A 14,430-nucleotide genomic window follows, 5' to 3' on the forward strand; every position below is an offset into this window, starting at 1 on the left:
GAAGCTGCAGACACCCTACTCCGCAACAGTAACACACACACGTAATTTTCCACACCACTCTGAAGCCAGTCTGGAGACACGAGATTAAAGACTCCGGCCCCGAAGGGAGAAGTTTAGCTCAAGGGTCTCCCTGTACCACGACTGTCCCGCCACACCCCGGCCCAGCCGGCTCACCCTCCCGGCCTGTCTTGCTCAGGTACTTCTTCATCCTGTGGTTGTACGGGAACACTGATGTGGTGGCCCCGATTTCTGCGCCCATGTTGCAAATTGTCGCCATGCCTGGAGAGAAGCAGAGCCCGTGAGGGGGACGGAGCAGCTGGACACAGGTCCTACACACCTGCTGGGTGGGCACACATATCTTCACCCTGGGGAGCTGGTGTCACTTGTTCCCTTGTTCACACAGCCATCTAGTGGCAGCCGGCAGACTCGTCCCTCGCTGCCCAGGGCTAATACAAGGGCCAGCGAAGAGAACACAAGATTCAGCCCCTCCCAGTCGGGTTCCACTTCTGGCCCTGGCGGTCCTGCTCGGCAGACGGGACGGTCACTGTGTACCAAAGGCTGACCTGGTCAGATGGCCCAGCTGTTACTGTGGCCATTTTGCAGGTGAGCAAGCTGGCTCAGAGAGGTCCAAGGTCAGGTGTTGGCAGTGGCATTCAGGTCTAGCCCACCTGCCTGGTGTCCAGGCCTGCTCTCCTTTCAGCCACACTGCGGTGCTGTGTGGAAATGTTCCTGGGTCTCAGGTTTTCCAGCAACTAGACTGGAAGGACAGCCACTGTCTGGACCACAGAGCCTCACACAGAACCGGGGAGGCTTACAGATGTCTTGACTGTATCAGGATACTAGTCTCCTGGGGTTGCTGGGGCGTGGGGATAGGATTGCTATCCGCTTCCAAAGTGCGCTGTCCAATGTAGTAAGGGCTCCCTATAAGACTGAGCCCCCATCTCTGGAGGGGCGCAAGTCCCGTGGGGCTGCCGTGGAGCTGAGAAGTCTGGACTGGACCACCTGGAAGGCTTTTTCCAAGTCTTCCTACATCCCGGAGCACCCAGGCACTGAAGCCAGGTCACCTGCAGTGATGGGTAGAAGCTGGCTCCTACTTACTAAGTCTTGGAGTCTAGTAGGTGGTAAGTCTAATTCCAGGGAAATGAGTGAGGGTCCCGGGAAGATGTGGGAAGGGGGCTGCTTCATGAATGAAGCCGTGGCTCTGACTGCCCATTCCCAACACCACCTCTGGGATTCCCTTTCTGGATCACCCAAGGAAGCCCAGGGCCATGGCAGCTGAAGTTTACTGAGTGACCTTGACTAGATAATACCCTCCCCACCTCTAGGTGTCCATCCAAGTCCCCACAGACTAGATGGATTCTCAGGGGAAGGCCATTCCCTGCTTCCATGGCTCAACTCTAGGCCCCATCAGGCCCAACACGGGCTGACAACCGCATCCCATGGCCGCCTCCCTCACCGGTGCAGGAGATGGAGTCCACACCAGGCCCGTGGTACTCCACAATCGCGCCTGTGCCACCTTTCACGGTGAGGATACCCGCCACCTTTAAGATCACGTCTTTGGGGGAGGTCCAACCGGAGAGCGAGCCCGTCAGCTTCACACCAATCACCTGAACAGGCAGAGCGAGACAGCAGTTACAGGCGCCATGTGTTATGCTCCAGCCGGGAAGCCGAAGGGTCAGCCTGCTGGGTTCGCACTCCTGCTTATTTACGCTGCCTCTCCCAAAGAGATCTAAGTCTGAACTATTCCCTCACCTCACCTGGTCTCAGCGGCCCTACGCCTCCCCACCCACCACCGCTCTGCAGCCACCCCCAGAAGAGCCCTTCCCTACTCCTTACCTTGGGGCACTTCAGCTCCCAGGGGATCCCGGCCATGACGTCCACTGCATCAGCACCCCCGACTCCAATGCAGATGCCCCCCAGGCCACCGCCATTGGGGGTGTGGGAATCAGTGCCAATCAGAAGAACCCCAGGGTACGCGTAGTTTTCCAGAATGATCTGAAAAAGACCCGAAGATCTTCAGCCTAAAAGCCTCATCAGAAAATGGAGGTAGGGACCAAAGGGGTCAGCAAAGCTGTTCCCTGGGCCATTCCCAGGCATCCCTCCAGGACAGGGCCTCTCAAGGGTGGCCAGAAGAGAGACAGGGAGCCGGGCTCCTGACCAGCTCCCACAGTCCTGGACTGTCTGACTGGGGCTTGCAAGGGCTTCCTCGTGCCCAGTATCCATGTCTGTGACACGGTACCAAGAACGCCTGCACCGCCTTGACCGTGGACTCACGGTACGAACCAGACAAGCGGGGGTACAGGAGTGTGTTCTGTGACAGGTGTGGCTGTCCACAGGAGCGCCTGACACCACTCCCCACCTTGTGTGGCACGTGCCCACCGGGCTTCTCAGGAGAGACGATTCCCTCAGGACCTGGCTCCAGTGTCCGCAAGGGGCTCCCGCGTCCGGGGCCTCCTCCCAGCTTGGGAAGGTGCTGGCAGTGAGCATTTCCCCAGACACCGGATTCCAGAGGTGCAGCTATCCCAGAGCCCTGCCCCCAATCTAGGCGTCAGAGCCCACAGGATATTGCTGGGAAAGCCCCGGCCCAGGGGCCCTCAGCCTGAGCCCCCGTCCCACCACCTGCCGGTAGGTGTGGGACTCGGGCAAGTCACTTCACCTTCCAGACCTGTTTGCGCATCGACAGAAACAGCCAGCAGTGCTCACAGTGCTAACTCCATGAGATTGTGTGTATTACTGGGAGAGGCAGTATTTCTGTTTATTGTTTTGCAGCACACGCTCGGATGCTGGGAAGGGGCAAGGTGGTCAGAGACGTGCAAGGCTCCATGATTGGTTGCGCCTGCCTCATGGTGGACAGGCTCCATGGAACATTACAGAAACCCCAGGACCCCTGCGCTGGGCTACACGTCTCCCAGCAGACTCAGCAAGGAGAGGGGGTCTTGCCTCTCAGGACTGCCAGCCATTAGAAGGGCTGGCTCCTTCCCCGGGAGGGTGGCAACGGGCCGGGAGAGAGGGCCGGGAGAGAGGAAATCCTGGACAAACAGCTGCTGGACAGGACACTGCTCAACTGGTTCCTTTCTCCGGCCTCCTGGCCCCAGCCATAAGCCAAAGTTTAAAACTCGTTAAGATAAGGCTCCTGGGGCGCCTGGGTGGCTCAGTGGGTTAAGCCACTGCCTTTGGCTCAGGTCATGATCTCAGGGTCCTGGGATCGAGTCCCGCATCGGGCTCTCTGCTCAGCGGGGAGCCTGCTTCCTCCTCTCTCTCTCTGCCTGCCTCTCTGCCTATTTGTGATCTCTCTCTGTCAAATAAATAAATAAAATCTTTAAAAAAAAAAAAAGATAAGGCTCCTGAAGGTTCTGCAGGTCTGATCCATGTAGAGCAGACACACAGAATTCGGTGTGGTCTACACAGTAGAGACCACCCATGAGTCCCTGTCCAAAAGGAAGGGGTTAGTGCAGACCCTAGGACTGTACAAAGTGTCACCATGAAGCTGGCTGTGACTGTGACCTTCACAGGCAGCTGGACATGCATGGAGGAGAGAAGTGTCCGTCAGCCAGCCATCCACACAGGTGTACCGAGGACCTAGTTGTACCCACCTGGGCCCAGGCCCAGAGCTACAGAGGACTCGGTGAAGTGCAGTCTCTGACCCCCGAGCACAAGGTCTAGGGCACAAGCACCTGCACGTACGGGGGTCATAATGTGAGGGGATCCACAGAGGGTCACACAAGGGGGCTCTAATGCCGGGACCGAGGGCAATGGGCCTTCAGAGGTAACCAAAAGGCAGAGATGGGGAGGAAGGATGTGCTGGGCCTGGGCACAGGACATTCAAGGTGGAGGCAAGGGGTTAAGGTCTGGTTTGGACGTGGTGGGTGAGAGCTGCTGATGGCCTGACATCGAGGTGGGGGTGGGGGAGAGAAAAACCGGAGCTGCACAGAGATCACAGGCTTCAAGGGAATCTTCTTTTTAAAGGAAAAAATTAGGGGCACCTGGGTGGCTCAATCGGTTAAGTGTCTGACTTCGTCTCAGGTCATGATCCTGGGGTCCTCGAATGGAGGCTCCTTGCTCAGCGGGGAGTCTGCATCTCCCTCCCCTCCACCCCTCCCCCTGCACGTGTACATGAAAACTCTCTCCTGCTCTCTCTCAAATGAATAAAAAAAAAATTAAAAAAAAAAAAACAAAAAAAATCAGGGTGTCAGGGCGGCACAGTCCGTAAGCAACTGACTCTTGGTTTCAGCTCAGGTATGATCTCTGGGTCCTGAGATCAAGCCCCAGGTCGGGCTCCACACTCAGTGTGGCATCTGCCTGAGATTCTCTTCTCCCTCTGCCCCTCCCCCAACCCTGTCTAAATAAATAAAATATTTTAATAAAAAATTTTTTTAAATAATAAAATAGCAATTTAAAATAAAGGAAAAATAGGGGCGCCTGGGTGGCTCAGTGGGTTAAGCCGCTGCCTTCGGCTCAGGTCATGATCTCAGGGTCCTGGGATCGAGTCCCGCATCGGGCTCTCTGCTCAGCAGGGAGCCTGCTTCCTTCTCTCTCTCTCTGCCTGCCTCTCAGTGTACTTGTAATTTCTCTCTGTCAAATAAATAAATAAAATCTTTAAAAAAAAAAAAAAATAAAATAAAATAAAATAAAATAAAATAAAGGAAAAATATATCACGCTGTACACTTAGCTGGCGGCCAGTGTGTTTCTAACAGGGTAGAAAGGGAGACCCTTGGACTAGGGTGTCCCTCACGATGAAAGTCCAAAGCTGGATCTCCCTGACTCCCCAGCGCTGCCGCCCAGAGAGGCCTTCTACGCCCGGCACACAGCTGTGACCTGCCGTTCCCAGGCAGTCCCTTCCTGGCAAGGGCAATGGCTCGAAAGGGCAGAGCAGTGATCCGTGGGCTCCGGTTTTGGAGCGGGGCAGTGCTGGAGCAGGGTCAGATTACAGCCTGACTCAGCTCGTCTTGACGGAGGCCTGGGACAGAGGTGGGGAGAAGGGTCACCTTGGAAAGGTGCGAAGAGGCAGGCCTCACACATCCAGGATGGACGGCAAACGGACACGCAAACCAGTGCACACCCCAGACACCAGTCACCTTGGGTGAAAGGGAAGCCCCGATCTCCCCAGAAACACAGGCACACACCTGCACTCGCAGAGACAAAATCGCCCATCAAAGATCATCCATCCAGGAAACCCTGGAAAAACCCCTGGCTAACATAGCCATGTGACCTCGGGTACTTCCATCCTGCAGAATCAGGGGCCAGAAGGGCCAGAAAGACCCTAAGGAGCGCTCTGCGCACCGAGGGGGGAGGAACGCCTGGTGTGACCGGAGGCGCGCCTGCGGCACATGGGGCAGAGCTCTGGCTCTGGGGCCAGACCCCCGGAGGCACCTCACAGAGCTGTGGTGAACAATGATGGAAGTTATTATCTGTCAAGTGCTAAGTCTAGTGCCAGCACACAGAACACCCATCAAATCTCAGGTGTCCACACAACAAGGAGTAACACTCGTGGGAAAAAACAAGACAAAAAACCAATACAACCCCCCTCCCCCATCCTGAGCCTCTAGCCTTGTGCTCCTGTAGGCCAGGAGGTGCTCTCTGAGTCCCTAAGGGCCCTTCCCCCAGAAAGGCAGGCCAAGCCCAGCTTTACCTGGTGAATGATCCCAGAGCCAGGCCTCCAGAAGCCCACACCATACTTGGCACCCGCCGTTGCCAGGAAATTATACACTTCCTGGTTTATGTCCTATTGAGACAAGTCAATAAGCAGAACATTAGTAACACAGTGTGTGTCCCGGTGACCCCTGCTGACCCCACCCTCCCCACCCACCGCCACCCGACTCGGAAATGCTGGTGCTATGAAGACAGGCCCTCTCCTGCAGGCCTCTACAAGTAATTCCAAAAGGGCCTGGAGGTTGGCCCCGTCTCAGCTGGCTGGCCTAGGGAGAAAGGCAAGGGAGCAGAGACAGTTCTGTGACACCTGGCCAGGGAGTGGGTCTGGCACTCTACCCCGATCTCAGTTTCCTCATTTGTGGAAGGAACTTCGCTACATCATCTCCAACAGTCCCTCTGGCAGTCAAGTCCTCCGTCAAGGCCAGCAGTGAGGGGCACACCACCACAGGACCATCTAACTGGGATATGGTGTCGGGGGAAGGGGGCTGTCTAAGGGAAGCCTGGGATTAAGTGTGGGGTCCAGTCCCACTGTAGCTCACGCGAGGGGCTGTTACTCCACCTAAGCCTCGGATGCCTCACTTAAGGCAACGTCGGCAACCCTGGCGGACATTTACTGAAGGCCCACTGCACTACACATGCTTACAGTCCCCCCCACCGAAGAGGGAAGGCACTGTCTTCGAGGCCATTTTACAGATGCAAAAAACAGAGGCTCAAAGATGATCTAACTTGCTGGAGATCCCAGAATTAAACCCTAGGGTTTGAAACCAGGTCTGTGCAGCCACATCACCCAAGAGTTACATTCCAACATAAGATAGAGCTACCTCCCTTATAAGGAAGAGGACATCTAGGAACACCAGCGCCTGGCACGTTCTAGGTGCTCAGAATTCGGTAATACATTTGATGGTCCCCAAATGAAAGACTCTGATAGACCATGTGCTAAAATGCAGATTTCAACACGACAGGACAGGCTGTGCCCACTCTGCCTGGAACTGGTAGGTAGCTTCCTCAGTGGGCAGGGAAGGCTTCCCAGCACAGCTGATGTGAGCTCAGGGTTTATCTGGAAGACTAAAGGAAGAGTCTTCCTGGACAGGGGAAACTCCAGTCACAAAAGGGAAGGGACCGGGGCAGACTGCACCGAGTCCCAAAGGAAGAACCAGGCAATGACATGGGCTGGCCTCTGGGCATGGGAGACCCACGCTCCAAGGCAGAGGGACTCACTGTCAGCTCCCGGGCCCTCAACAGAGACCCTCAAGGCCACAGAGTCTCCTTCATTTAAACTCCAGACCAACCATGCATCCCTCTGAGTTCCATCAGTAGCCCCACACAAACAAACAGCATAAAAAAACTTGGGCCCCTGGAGCCATTTCTCTTGATTAATAATTACTAAGACAGCTTTTTCATTCAAATCAGTCACTTATATAACACTGGCACCACGGGCAGGAGGCAGTGGTTGTGGGAGTGCGTGTTCTCATGTCTGGGCAAGTGGTGGCGGTGGTGGAGGGGGACAGAATGGTGGAGCAGAGTCTCGGCCTGAACTCAGCCTAGAGCCTTCTCTGGCTGTGTGATCCTGGATAGGTCACTCTGCCACTCTGATCCCCAACCACAGGGACTCCACAAATATATGCAAATCTGACCATAACCCTCTTCTGCTTAAGCCCTTCGGGGACTCCCAGGACGGTGCCCAGGGCCCTCAGGGCCGCTTGCCCCCACCCAGCTCACACCACCCTCTCCTCCTCGGACCCCCTTTCAACTCCACAAATGCGTCAAGTTGCTTCCTGCCTCAGGGTTTATACATACGCTGTTCTGCCTGGAATGTTCTTCCTCCAGTGAATATCAGCTTATCTGTGTGAGTTTTAGCTGACATGTCACATTCTCAAGAGATTGTCCCTTTCCCCTCAGAGTCTAAATTACACTTCTTTCTTATACTCTCTCAGAATCCTGTCTCCCCTTCATAAGCTACATCCGAATCGGCAATGACCCGCTTGTGTGATGGTCTGGCGTCTGTCTCCCTACCAGCCTCTGAGATGCAAGAAGGCAGGGCCCCTGTCTTGTCCACACCGCATCCCCAGCATCTAGCACAGCGCCCAGCACATCACTAGTGGTCAGTAAACACTGAAATCCCATGAACCTGTGAATGGCATTTCCAGAAGGTAGATTCGGAATCCATAAAGTAAAGGGAGGGCCTGCCTGACCTTGAAGGTGGTGGCCTGCAGTGATCAGTCACTCCCAGGGCTGCAGAGGACCTTGTTCCTGGCCACAGCCAGCTGCCAGCACTGCAGGGGCCCCTATAACATTGCCCCCCAACACCCCCAGCTGCTGCTAACTGGGAAACCTCTGGCCAGCAGGCTGGGCTTTTTCCATAGAAAAAGAGCAGAAAAAGAGCTCTTGGCAGCCAGGACCCAGACTGACAGGCCAGGGTGGGAAGGCAGGGCTCGAGTGGGAAAACAAGAATGTTTCCCATGGGTCTGAGAGGCTCTGTGAGCTGTGCTGACCCTGGGAGCCGGAGCACTTTCAACGGCGGCCCTGCCAGCATTCAGCTCCTGCCAGCGGCCCCCCAAGAGGGGGGTCCACTTCCAGTGCAGGGGGCGGAAAGGGTGGCGCCCAGAGCTGGCAGAGATCTGCCGTGGTCAAGGGCAGCCACACACAAAGGTACCACAGGCAGGGGCTGGGGGAAGGAGCGGCAATCTCATTCCGTACGGAAGGCTGGGAAGTCAAGGAAATAAACGGTTCCACATGGCACACAACTGTTTCTACCTCGTGACGCAAACTCCCAGAGGAGAGCCCCCAAAGAGGCCCATCAGTGAGAGACAGCGCTCAAGACGGGGGGGGGTGTTCCCTGCACAGGGCCTCGGCCCCCTCGGATTTACAAACAGCAACACCACCTGCCCGTCACCCGGCTGGGGTCCTCAAGAATCAGCCGACACGTGAGCGGATGGCTGAGGCTGGTAGGAGGGAAGCTTAAGTCACCCTCTCCAGAGCAGCAGCAAGATGCTGCTGCTGAACCTGGTGGCTGCATGATTTTCCCAACAGAACAGAAAAATGACCACAAAAAGATGCCTTTAATGCGGGAAGATTAAGAGGGATTGGGGGGTTTTGAGCTTTTTTTTTTTTTTAAGGCTTTCTCTGTATTTTCTAATATCCTCACAATAAGCAAATGGTATTTTCAGAGTTAGGAAACAGCAAAAATGTTTCAAACAAAGAGCCTAGCTTGAGGGCTCTGCCCTCCGTCCCAGGCCACACGCACTGGCCCTCGGTGCCCCTTCCGCTCACCTTGGCCCGGCGCAGGTCCTTCTCCCCGCCGAGCTGGGCCTCGATCAGATGGTCGCAGTGGATGGTGGACGGCACAGCCACCTTGGGCAGGCCGCTGCTGATGAACTGCAGCATGGCCATCTGCGCCGTGGCGTCCTGCATGGCCACGCGGTCGGGCCGCAGCCGCAGGTATGTCTTGCCCCGCTCGATCTCCTGTTTGGCTGGCTCATCCAGGTGTCCGTACACGATCTTCTCTGAGAGGGTCAGAGGCCGGTTCAATCTGGGGGGAGAGGGAGGGGCGCTGGCTGCACAAGCCCCGGCCCACCCACAGCCAGGCCCTCTCTGCCCCGCGGCGACCCTGATGGTGGGCACGGCCAGGGCGCCTGCGCTCCATGCCGGCGGGCACGAATCTGTCTTGCTCGCTGCGGTCCTTCTGGCACACGGCACACACCGGGTGCTCCAAAAATCACTTGATGAGTAGGTGACAATATCCCAAGAAGTGGGCAGGCTTGTTTTTTTCTAAGGATACCTGCTTTTCCAGCATACTGATCACTAATTTTTTAAAAGATTTTATTTATCTGACAGAGGGAGACACACAGCAAGAAAGGGAAACAAGCAGCGGGAGTGAGAGGGAGAAGCAGGCCTCCCACCCAGTAGGAAGCCTAACGCGGGGCTCGATCCCAGGATGCTGGGATTGTAACCTGAGCCCAAGGCAGCCGCTCAACCGACTGAGCCACCCATGCGCCCCCCCCGCCACAATTTGTTAGTCTTGACGTGCATACACGCCTGTGAACACTCCACTGCAATGAAGCTAAGAACACATCCATGACCCCCGAAAGTTTTCCTGTGGCCCTTTGTCATCCCCTGTCCCCATACTCCGAGCAACCAGTGACCTGTCTTCTGTTACCACGGATTCATTTGCTCACAGCACATCCTTTTAGCTCAGCATGGCTCTAAGTGCCTTAATGTACACAAGCCTCTGGCTCCTCAAGACATGGACAGGGAGCCTGTTCCGCCCCGAGGGGAAGGAACCTGCCCCGTGCACAAGCCAGCGAGCGGCAGAGCCAGGACGCCAGGAGCCGAGCACTGCGGCCCAGCCATCCCTCCCTCCGGAACACCTGGAAGCCAGAACCAGGCCCAGGCTCTGGAAAGTGCTCGATCACTCGCACTCTCAGGGCCCGCACCGCTAGGACTCTGCTGGGAAAGCAGAGACACTCCCTTCCGCCGGCCTGAGTTCCAGCCCCTCACTCCCACACTGATCCAGCCCTGAGAGCAAGAGCTGCCAAGGAGCTGGCTCCGTGGACAACAGCAGAGCAACCGGCAACTCTGGAAAGCTCTACGGTTCTGCCGTCATGAGAACCTCGAGTAAAAATAGCACGGGCCTGAGGTACAGCCTGCCCCCTTTTGTGGCAGCGTCTGCAAGGCTGGGGTACGGGCAGTGACTCACGGCACGAAGCACAGCCCCTTTCCGGCCCCAAGGGAGACGAAAAATAGCACATGGGCTTTAGAACCAAAGACCTTGACAGCGAATGCCTGATGTTGTACAAAAAAGCCTGACAATGACAAAAGCCGAAGGACGAGTTCAGGACCGCATTTCCTTAAGGATTAACTAGGGATGGTCAAACGGGGCCTCTGCGTCCATCTGTCCCTCGGCTTTACTGGTTGACAGAGACCTGGCTTCCCGAGAACAGAACTGGGCCCCCTCTGTCACGAACGCAAGGTGGAGGCAGAGTCCCTCCGCACGTCTCCGAGCCTTTGACGGCTTTCACATTTCCATCCACTGGACTCTGTTCTGAACAGCCTCACTTCCAGCCAGCTCCCACGGTGCGGCTGGTGCTGCTCACCCACGGACCACGTTTGGAGGAGTCAGGCCTAAACCAACTGAATCGGAATCGGGGCCCAGGTGTCAGTAGTTCTAGAAGTTTCTGAGGTGGGGTGCGCGGCTGGCTCCATTGGTGGACTCCTGACCTTGAGTTGTGAGTTTGAGCCTAATACTGGATGGAAAGATTACTTAAAAACAAAATCTTTTAGAGGTGCCCGGGTGGCTTAGTCAATTAAGCTTCCAGCTCTTGGCTTCGGCTCAGGTCATGATCTCAGGGTCTTGAGATCCAGCCACACAAGGGGTTCCCAGCTCAGGGTGGAATCTGCTGGAGGTCTTTCCCCCTCCCTCCTTCCCCCTCTGCTCCTCCCCCTGCCCATGCATGCATTCTCTTGCTCTCTCTCAAAATAAAACAAATAAAATGTTCTACAAAAACAAAATCTTCTAAAAATAGATGAATAAAAGCTTCCAAGGTGGTGCCTGCGTGGTTCAGGCGGTTAAGCATCTGCCTTCGGCTCAGGGTCCTGGAATCGAGCTCCACATTGGCTCCCTGCTCAGGGGGGAGCCTGCTTCTCCTTCTCCTTCTGCCTCTCCGCCAGCTCATGCTCTCTTTCTCGCTCTCTCTCTCAAATAAATAAAATCTTACAAAAGAAAAAGCTTCCAGGATGATCCTCCTGGGCACCCTAGACAAAACCACAACGATGCCAAAACAAACAGCGAAAGGCAATGGGGCCAGACAGACCTGGGTTGAGTTTGGGTCCAACCACTCAACAGATCTATGACCTCAGACCGGGGACTTCCCCAGTCTGACACTCGCTGTCCTTATCAGCAAATGGCGAGGCAGATATAACAACAACCTATGGGGTTGCTGAGAAAAAAGAAAGGTATGTGAAGGGCCTAGAACGAACTAGACACACAGGCAGCTACTATTCCCACAGCCATCCCTGGTGAACATTCCTCAGTTCTTACTCTGATCAGGTGACGCCTGGCTGAAGGCTGCTGGAGATGAAGACTGTGATAGTCCCTCCCCACTCAACACCGAAATGAGGACACCAGTAAAGAGGAGGCTAAGTGGCGGCAGAGAGGGAGCGTGGGATGGTGGCTAGAGCAGTGGACAAGGGCAGGGAGACACGGTCCCACTGCTCGCTCACTGTGTGCCCCTGGCAAGTTGCTTCTCCACCCGAGCCTGTTCCTTGGCTATAAATGGATAGACTCATATTCTTCTCTCTTAATCCCAGGGTCATGGTCACCAGGTGGGCAAGCACCCAGTCCTGTCTACAGTCTTTCAAGCTCCGGGAGCAGTGCTGGTTGCTCTGTACTACCAGCACTCCCCCTTCATCCTCCTGTGGTGTCACATGCATCCTTCCGGTGCCAGCGTCTGGCGCAGGACCTGGCACACAGGACAGTAGTGCAAAATGGCCACCGTTCCACCAAAGAGGAAAGAGAGGCCCAGAAAAAAAGATATGCTCAAGACCCCACCTGAGTTTCCTTCTGGGTCTCAAGCCTGAGCGCTCCTCGAGACCTATACACCGAAGAGGAAATACAGATTGCAGCCTCTGGGCCTGGCGGATCCCAGGGGGTTGGCTCAGGGTCAGTGGTCTGCCCTGGAAAGGGCTGTTGGAGGGTTCAGGCCACAGCGCCAAAGAGCGTCTGAGACCTTCCCTACACAGAGCCCAAATCACCAGGCTCCTTGACGGTGGGTTCTCCCCTGGCAGAGAAGGCCGAGGCCCATCACCAACCCGCAGTGCCTTCCCTCGGCAGGGAACTTTGTACCCCAAAGGCCTGGATCCTATCGCCATCACCAGCCATCCTTTGCCAAGCACCTCTTGCCCTGCCTGAGAGGGGCAGGAAGCAGAAGCAGCCCCCTGGGGCAGTCTCCACAGCCCCCCGCTCCCCACAGCCTTACCCCTTACCGTTTGCGAACAATGTCAATGTTCTTCTCTAGCAGGTCATAGCGGATGTACTCATGGGGCTCAAAGTGGCTCATGGCCACCTTGGCCCGTTGGCACAGGACTGAGGCCACATGGTACTGCCGCACACCCAGGGCTTTCTGCAAGAAGAAAGACAACAGCGACTGTCAATGGAGGACTAGGACCCTGTCTGCCCTGGAGGACAGCTCCGTGTGGTGAAAAAAGCGAGGTGGAAGTAGCAAGAGCTCCCCAGGGACCGCAGCCTCCGTGCCCTCCTCTGAGGCAGGGGATGACCCAGCAGCCATGGAACACAGCCCGTGGCAGCAGAGAGTGCAAGAGATTCGTAGTCAGAATTGCTGGGATCAAAGTCAGGTTCTATCAGCTTAAGAAAACCCCCCAGCATCTGAGCCCCAGAGGACAAGGTAGTGGGGTTACCACTGGCCACAGAGATCACACCAGATTACCAGATGGTTAACTATGAACATCCATGGAAGTCCTCAGTAAGGCTGTAAAGCACTGCCCGAACCACAGCTGTCCTTCTACCTGCACGACACGCTCCTCGGGGGCTGCGATCAAGCCTTATTTGTCTGACATTTCTGTATCTGGACTCCTGGGACATAGTAGACTTGAGAATAATTACTGAATGGCTGAAAAAATGAGGAAAACCCTGTGCATGAGCTTTGATGTTTCCTCATCCCTTCAAAGGAGGCCCCCTTAAATGTGCAGCAGACAGATTTATTTCTAACGATTAGAACGGGGCGGGAGGCCACGTGATCTCCAAGACTGATCCTAAAGAGTAAAGGATAAAACCATCATAAAAAATAGCTTCTTGGGTGCCTGGGTGACTCAGTGGGTTAAACCTCTGTCGGCTCGGGTCATGATCTCAGGGTCCTGGGATCAAGTCCCGCATCGGGATCTCTGCTCGGCAGGGAGCCTGCTTCCCACCCACCCCCCTCTCTGCCTGCCTCTTTGCCTACTTGTGACCTCTGTCAAATAAATAAATAAAATCTTAAAAAAAAAAAATAGCTTCTTGGGGCACCTGGGTGGCTCAATCGGTTAAGCATCTGCCTCAGGGTCCTGGGGTCGAGCCCAGCACCTGCTCCCTGCCCGACGGAGAGCTTGCTTCTCCCTCTCCTGCTGCTGCTCCACCTGCTTGTGCTCTCTTGCTCTCTGTCAAATAAATAAATAAAATCTTTTTTAAAAAATTAAATAAAGGATAGCTTCTGCCCAGCCCTCTCTGACTGCTCTCGGGGAAGACAGTCACTGCGTTAAGACACTTGCACAGTGCTGGGGAAGACGGGAGAGGTCCACTCACAGGAGATCCACGGTTTCTTGCCAGTAACCAGCACCACCTTGCACGTTGAGTGCCCTAGCCCAAGATCCAGGCTTTAGGTAACTGCGACATCTGACTGCAATTTCCTGACTGATCCCAAGCCAGAACCACCCAGCAGAGCTGCTCCCAAATTCTGGTCCAAAGAAACTGTGAGTGAGAAATCTTGATGGCTTTAAGTCTTTAAATGAGGGGGCAATTTGTTTTACAGTCACAGTCACAGGTAAGGGGCTGTGAGGATGAGGTCTATATTAGTTCATTTTATTTATTTATTTTTTAAGATATTATTTATTTATTTGACAGAGATCCCAAGTAGGCAGAGAGGCAGGCTGAGAGAGAGGAGGAAGCAGGCTCCCTACCGGGTAGAGAGACTAATGTGGGTCTTGATCCCAGAACCCTGGGATCATGACCTAAGCCAAAGACAGAGGCTTTAACCCACTGAACCACCCAGGCGCCCCTCTTAGTTCATTTT

At 55.1% G+C, this 14,430-nt stretch overlaps 1 protein-coding gene across 1 annotated transcript in view; it reads right to left on the reverse strand.

Moving 5' to 3' along the window:
• Window positions 1-14,430, reverse strand: part of ACO2 (aconitase 2) — a 50,834-nt gene that overhangs the window by 9,504 nt on the left and 26,900 nt on the right. Inside the window, exons 2-7 of the mRNA XM_004771246.3 lie at window positions 12,632-12,768; window positions 8,921-9,179; window positions 5,631-5,723; window positions 1,837-1,995; window positions 1,457-1,607; window positions 175-279 (exon numbers count right to left, since the gene is read on the reverse strand). Of these exons, the coding sequence (XP_004771303.1) occupies window positions 175-279; window positions 1,457-1,607; window positions 1,837-1,995; window positions 5,631-5,723; window positions 8,921-9,179; window positions 12,632-12,768 (904 nt within the window). The remainder of the gene's footprint in view (window positions 1-174; window positions 280-1,456; window positions 1,608-1,836; window positions 1,996-5,630; window positions 5,724-8,920; window positions 9,180-12,631; window positions 12,769-14,430) is intronic.

Source organism: Mustela putorius, unplaced genomic scaffold, assembly GCF_011764305.1.
Source record: "Mustela putorius furo isolate JIRA1106 unplaced genomic scaffold, ASM1176430v1.1 tig00000738_pilon_pilon_pilon, whole genome shotgun sequence".
In the NCBI taxonomy this organism is placed as follows: domain Eukaryota; kingdom Metazoa; phylum Chordata; class Mammalia; order Carnivora; family Mustelidae; genus Mustela; species Mustela putorius.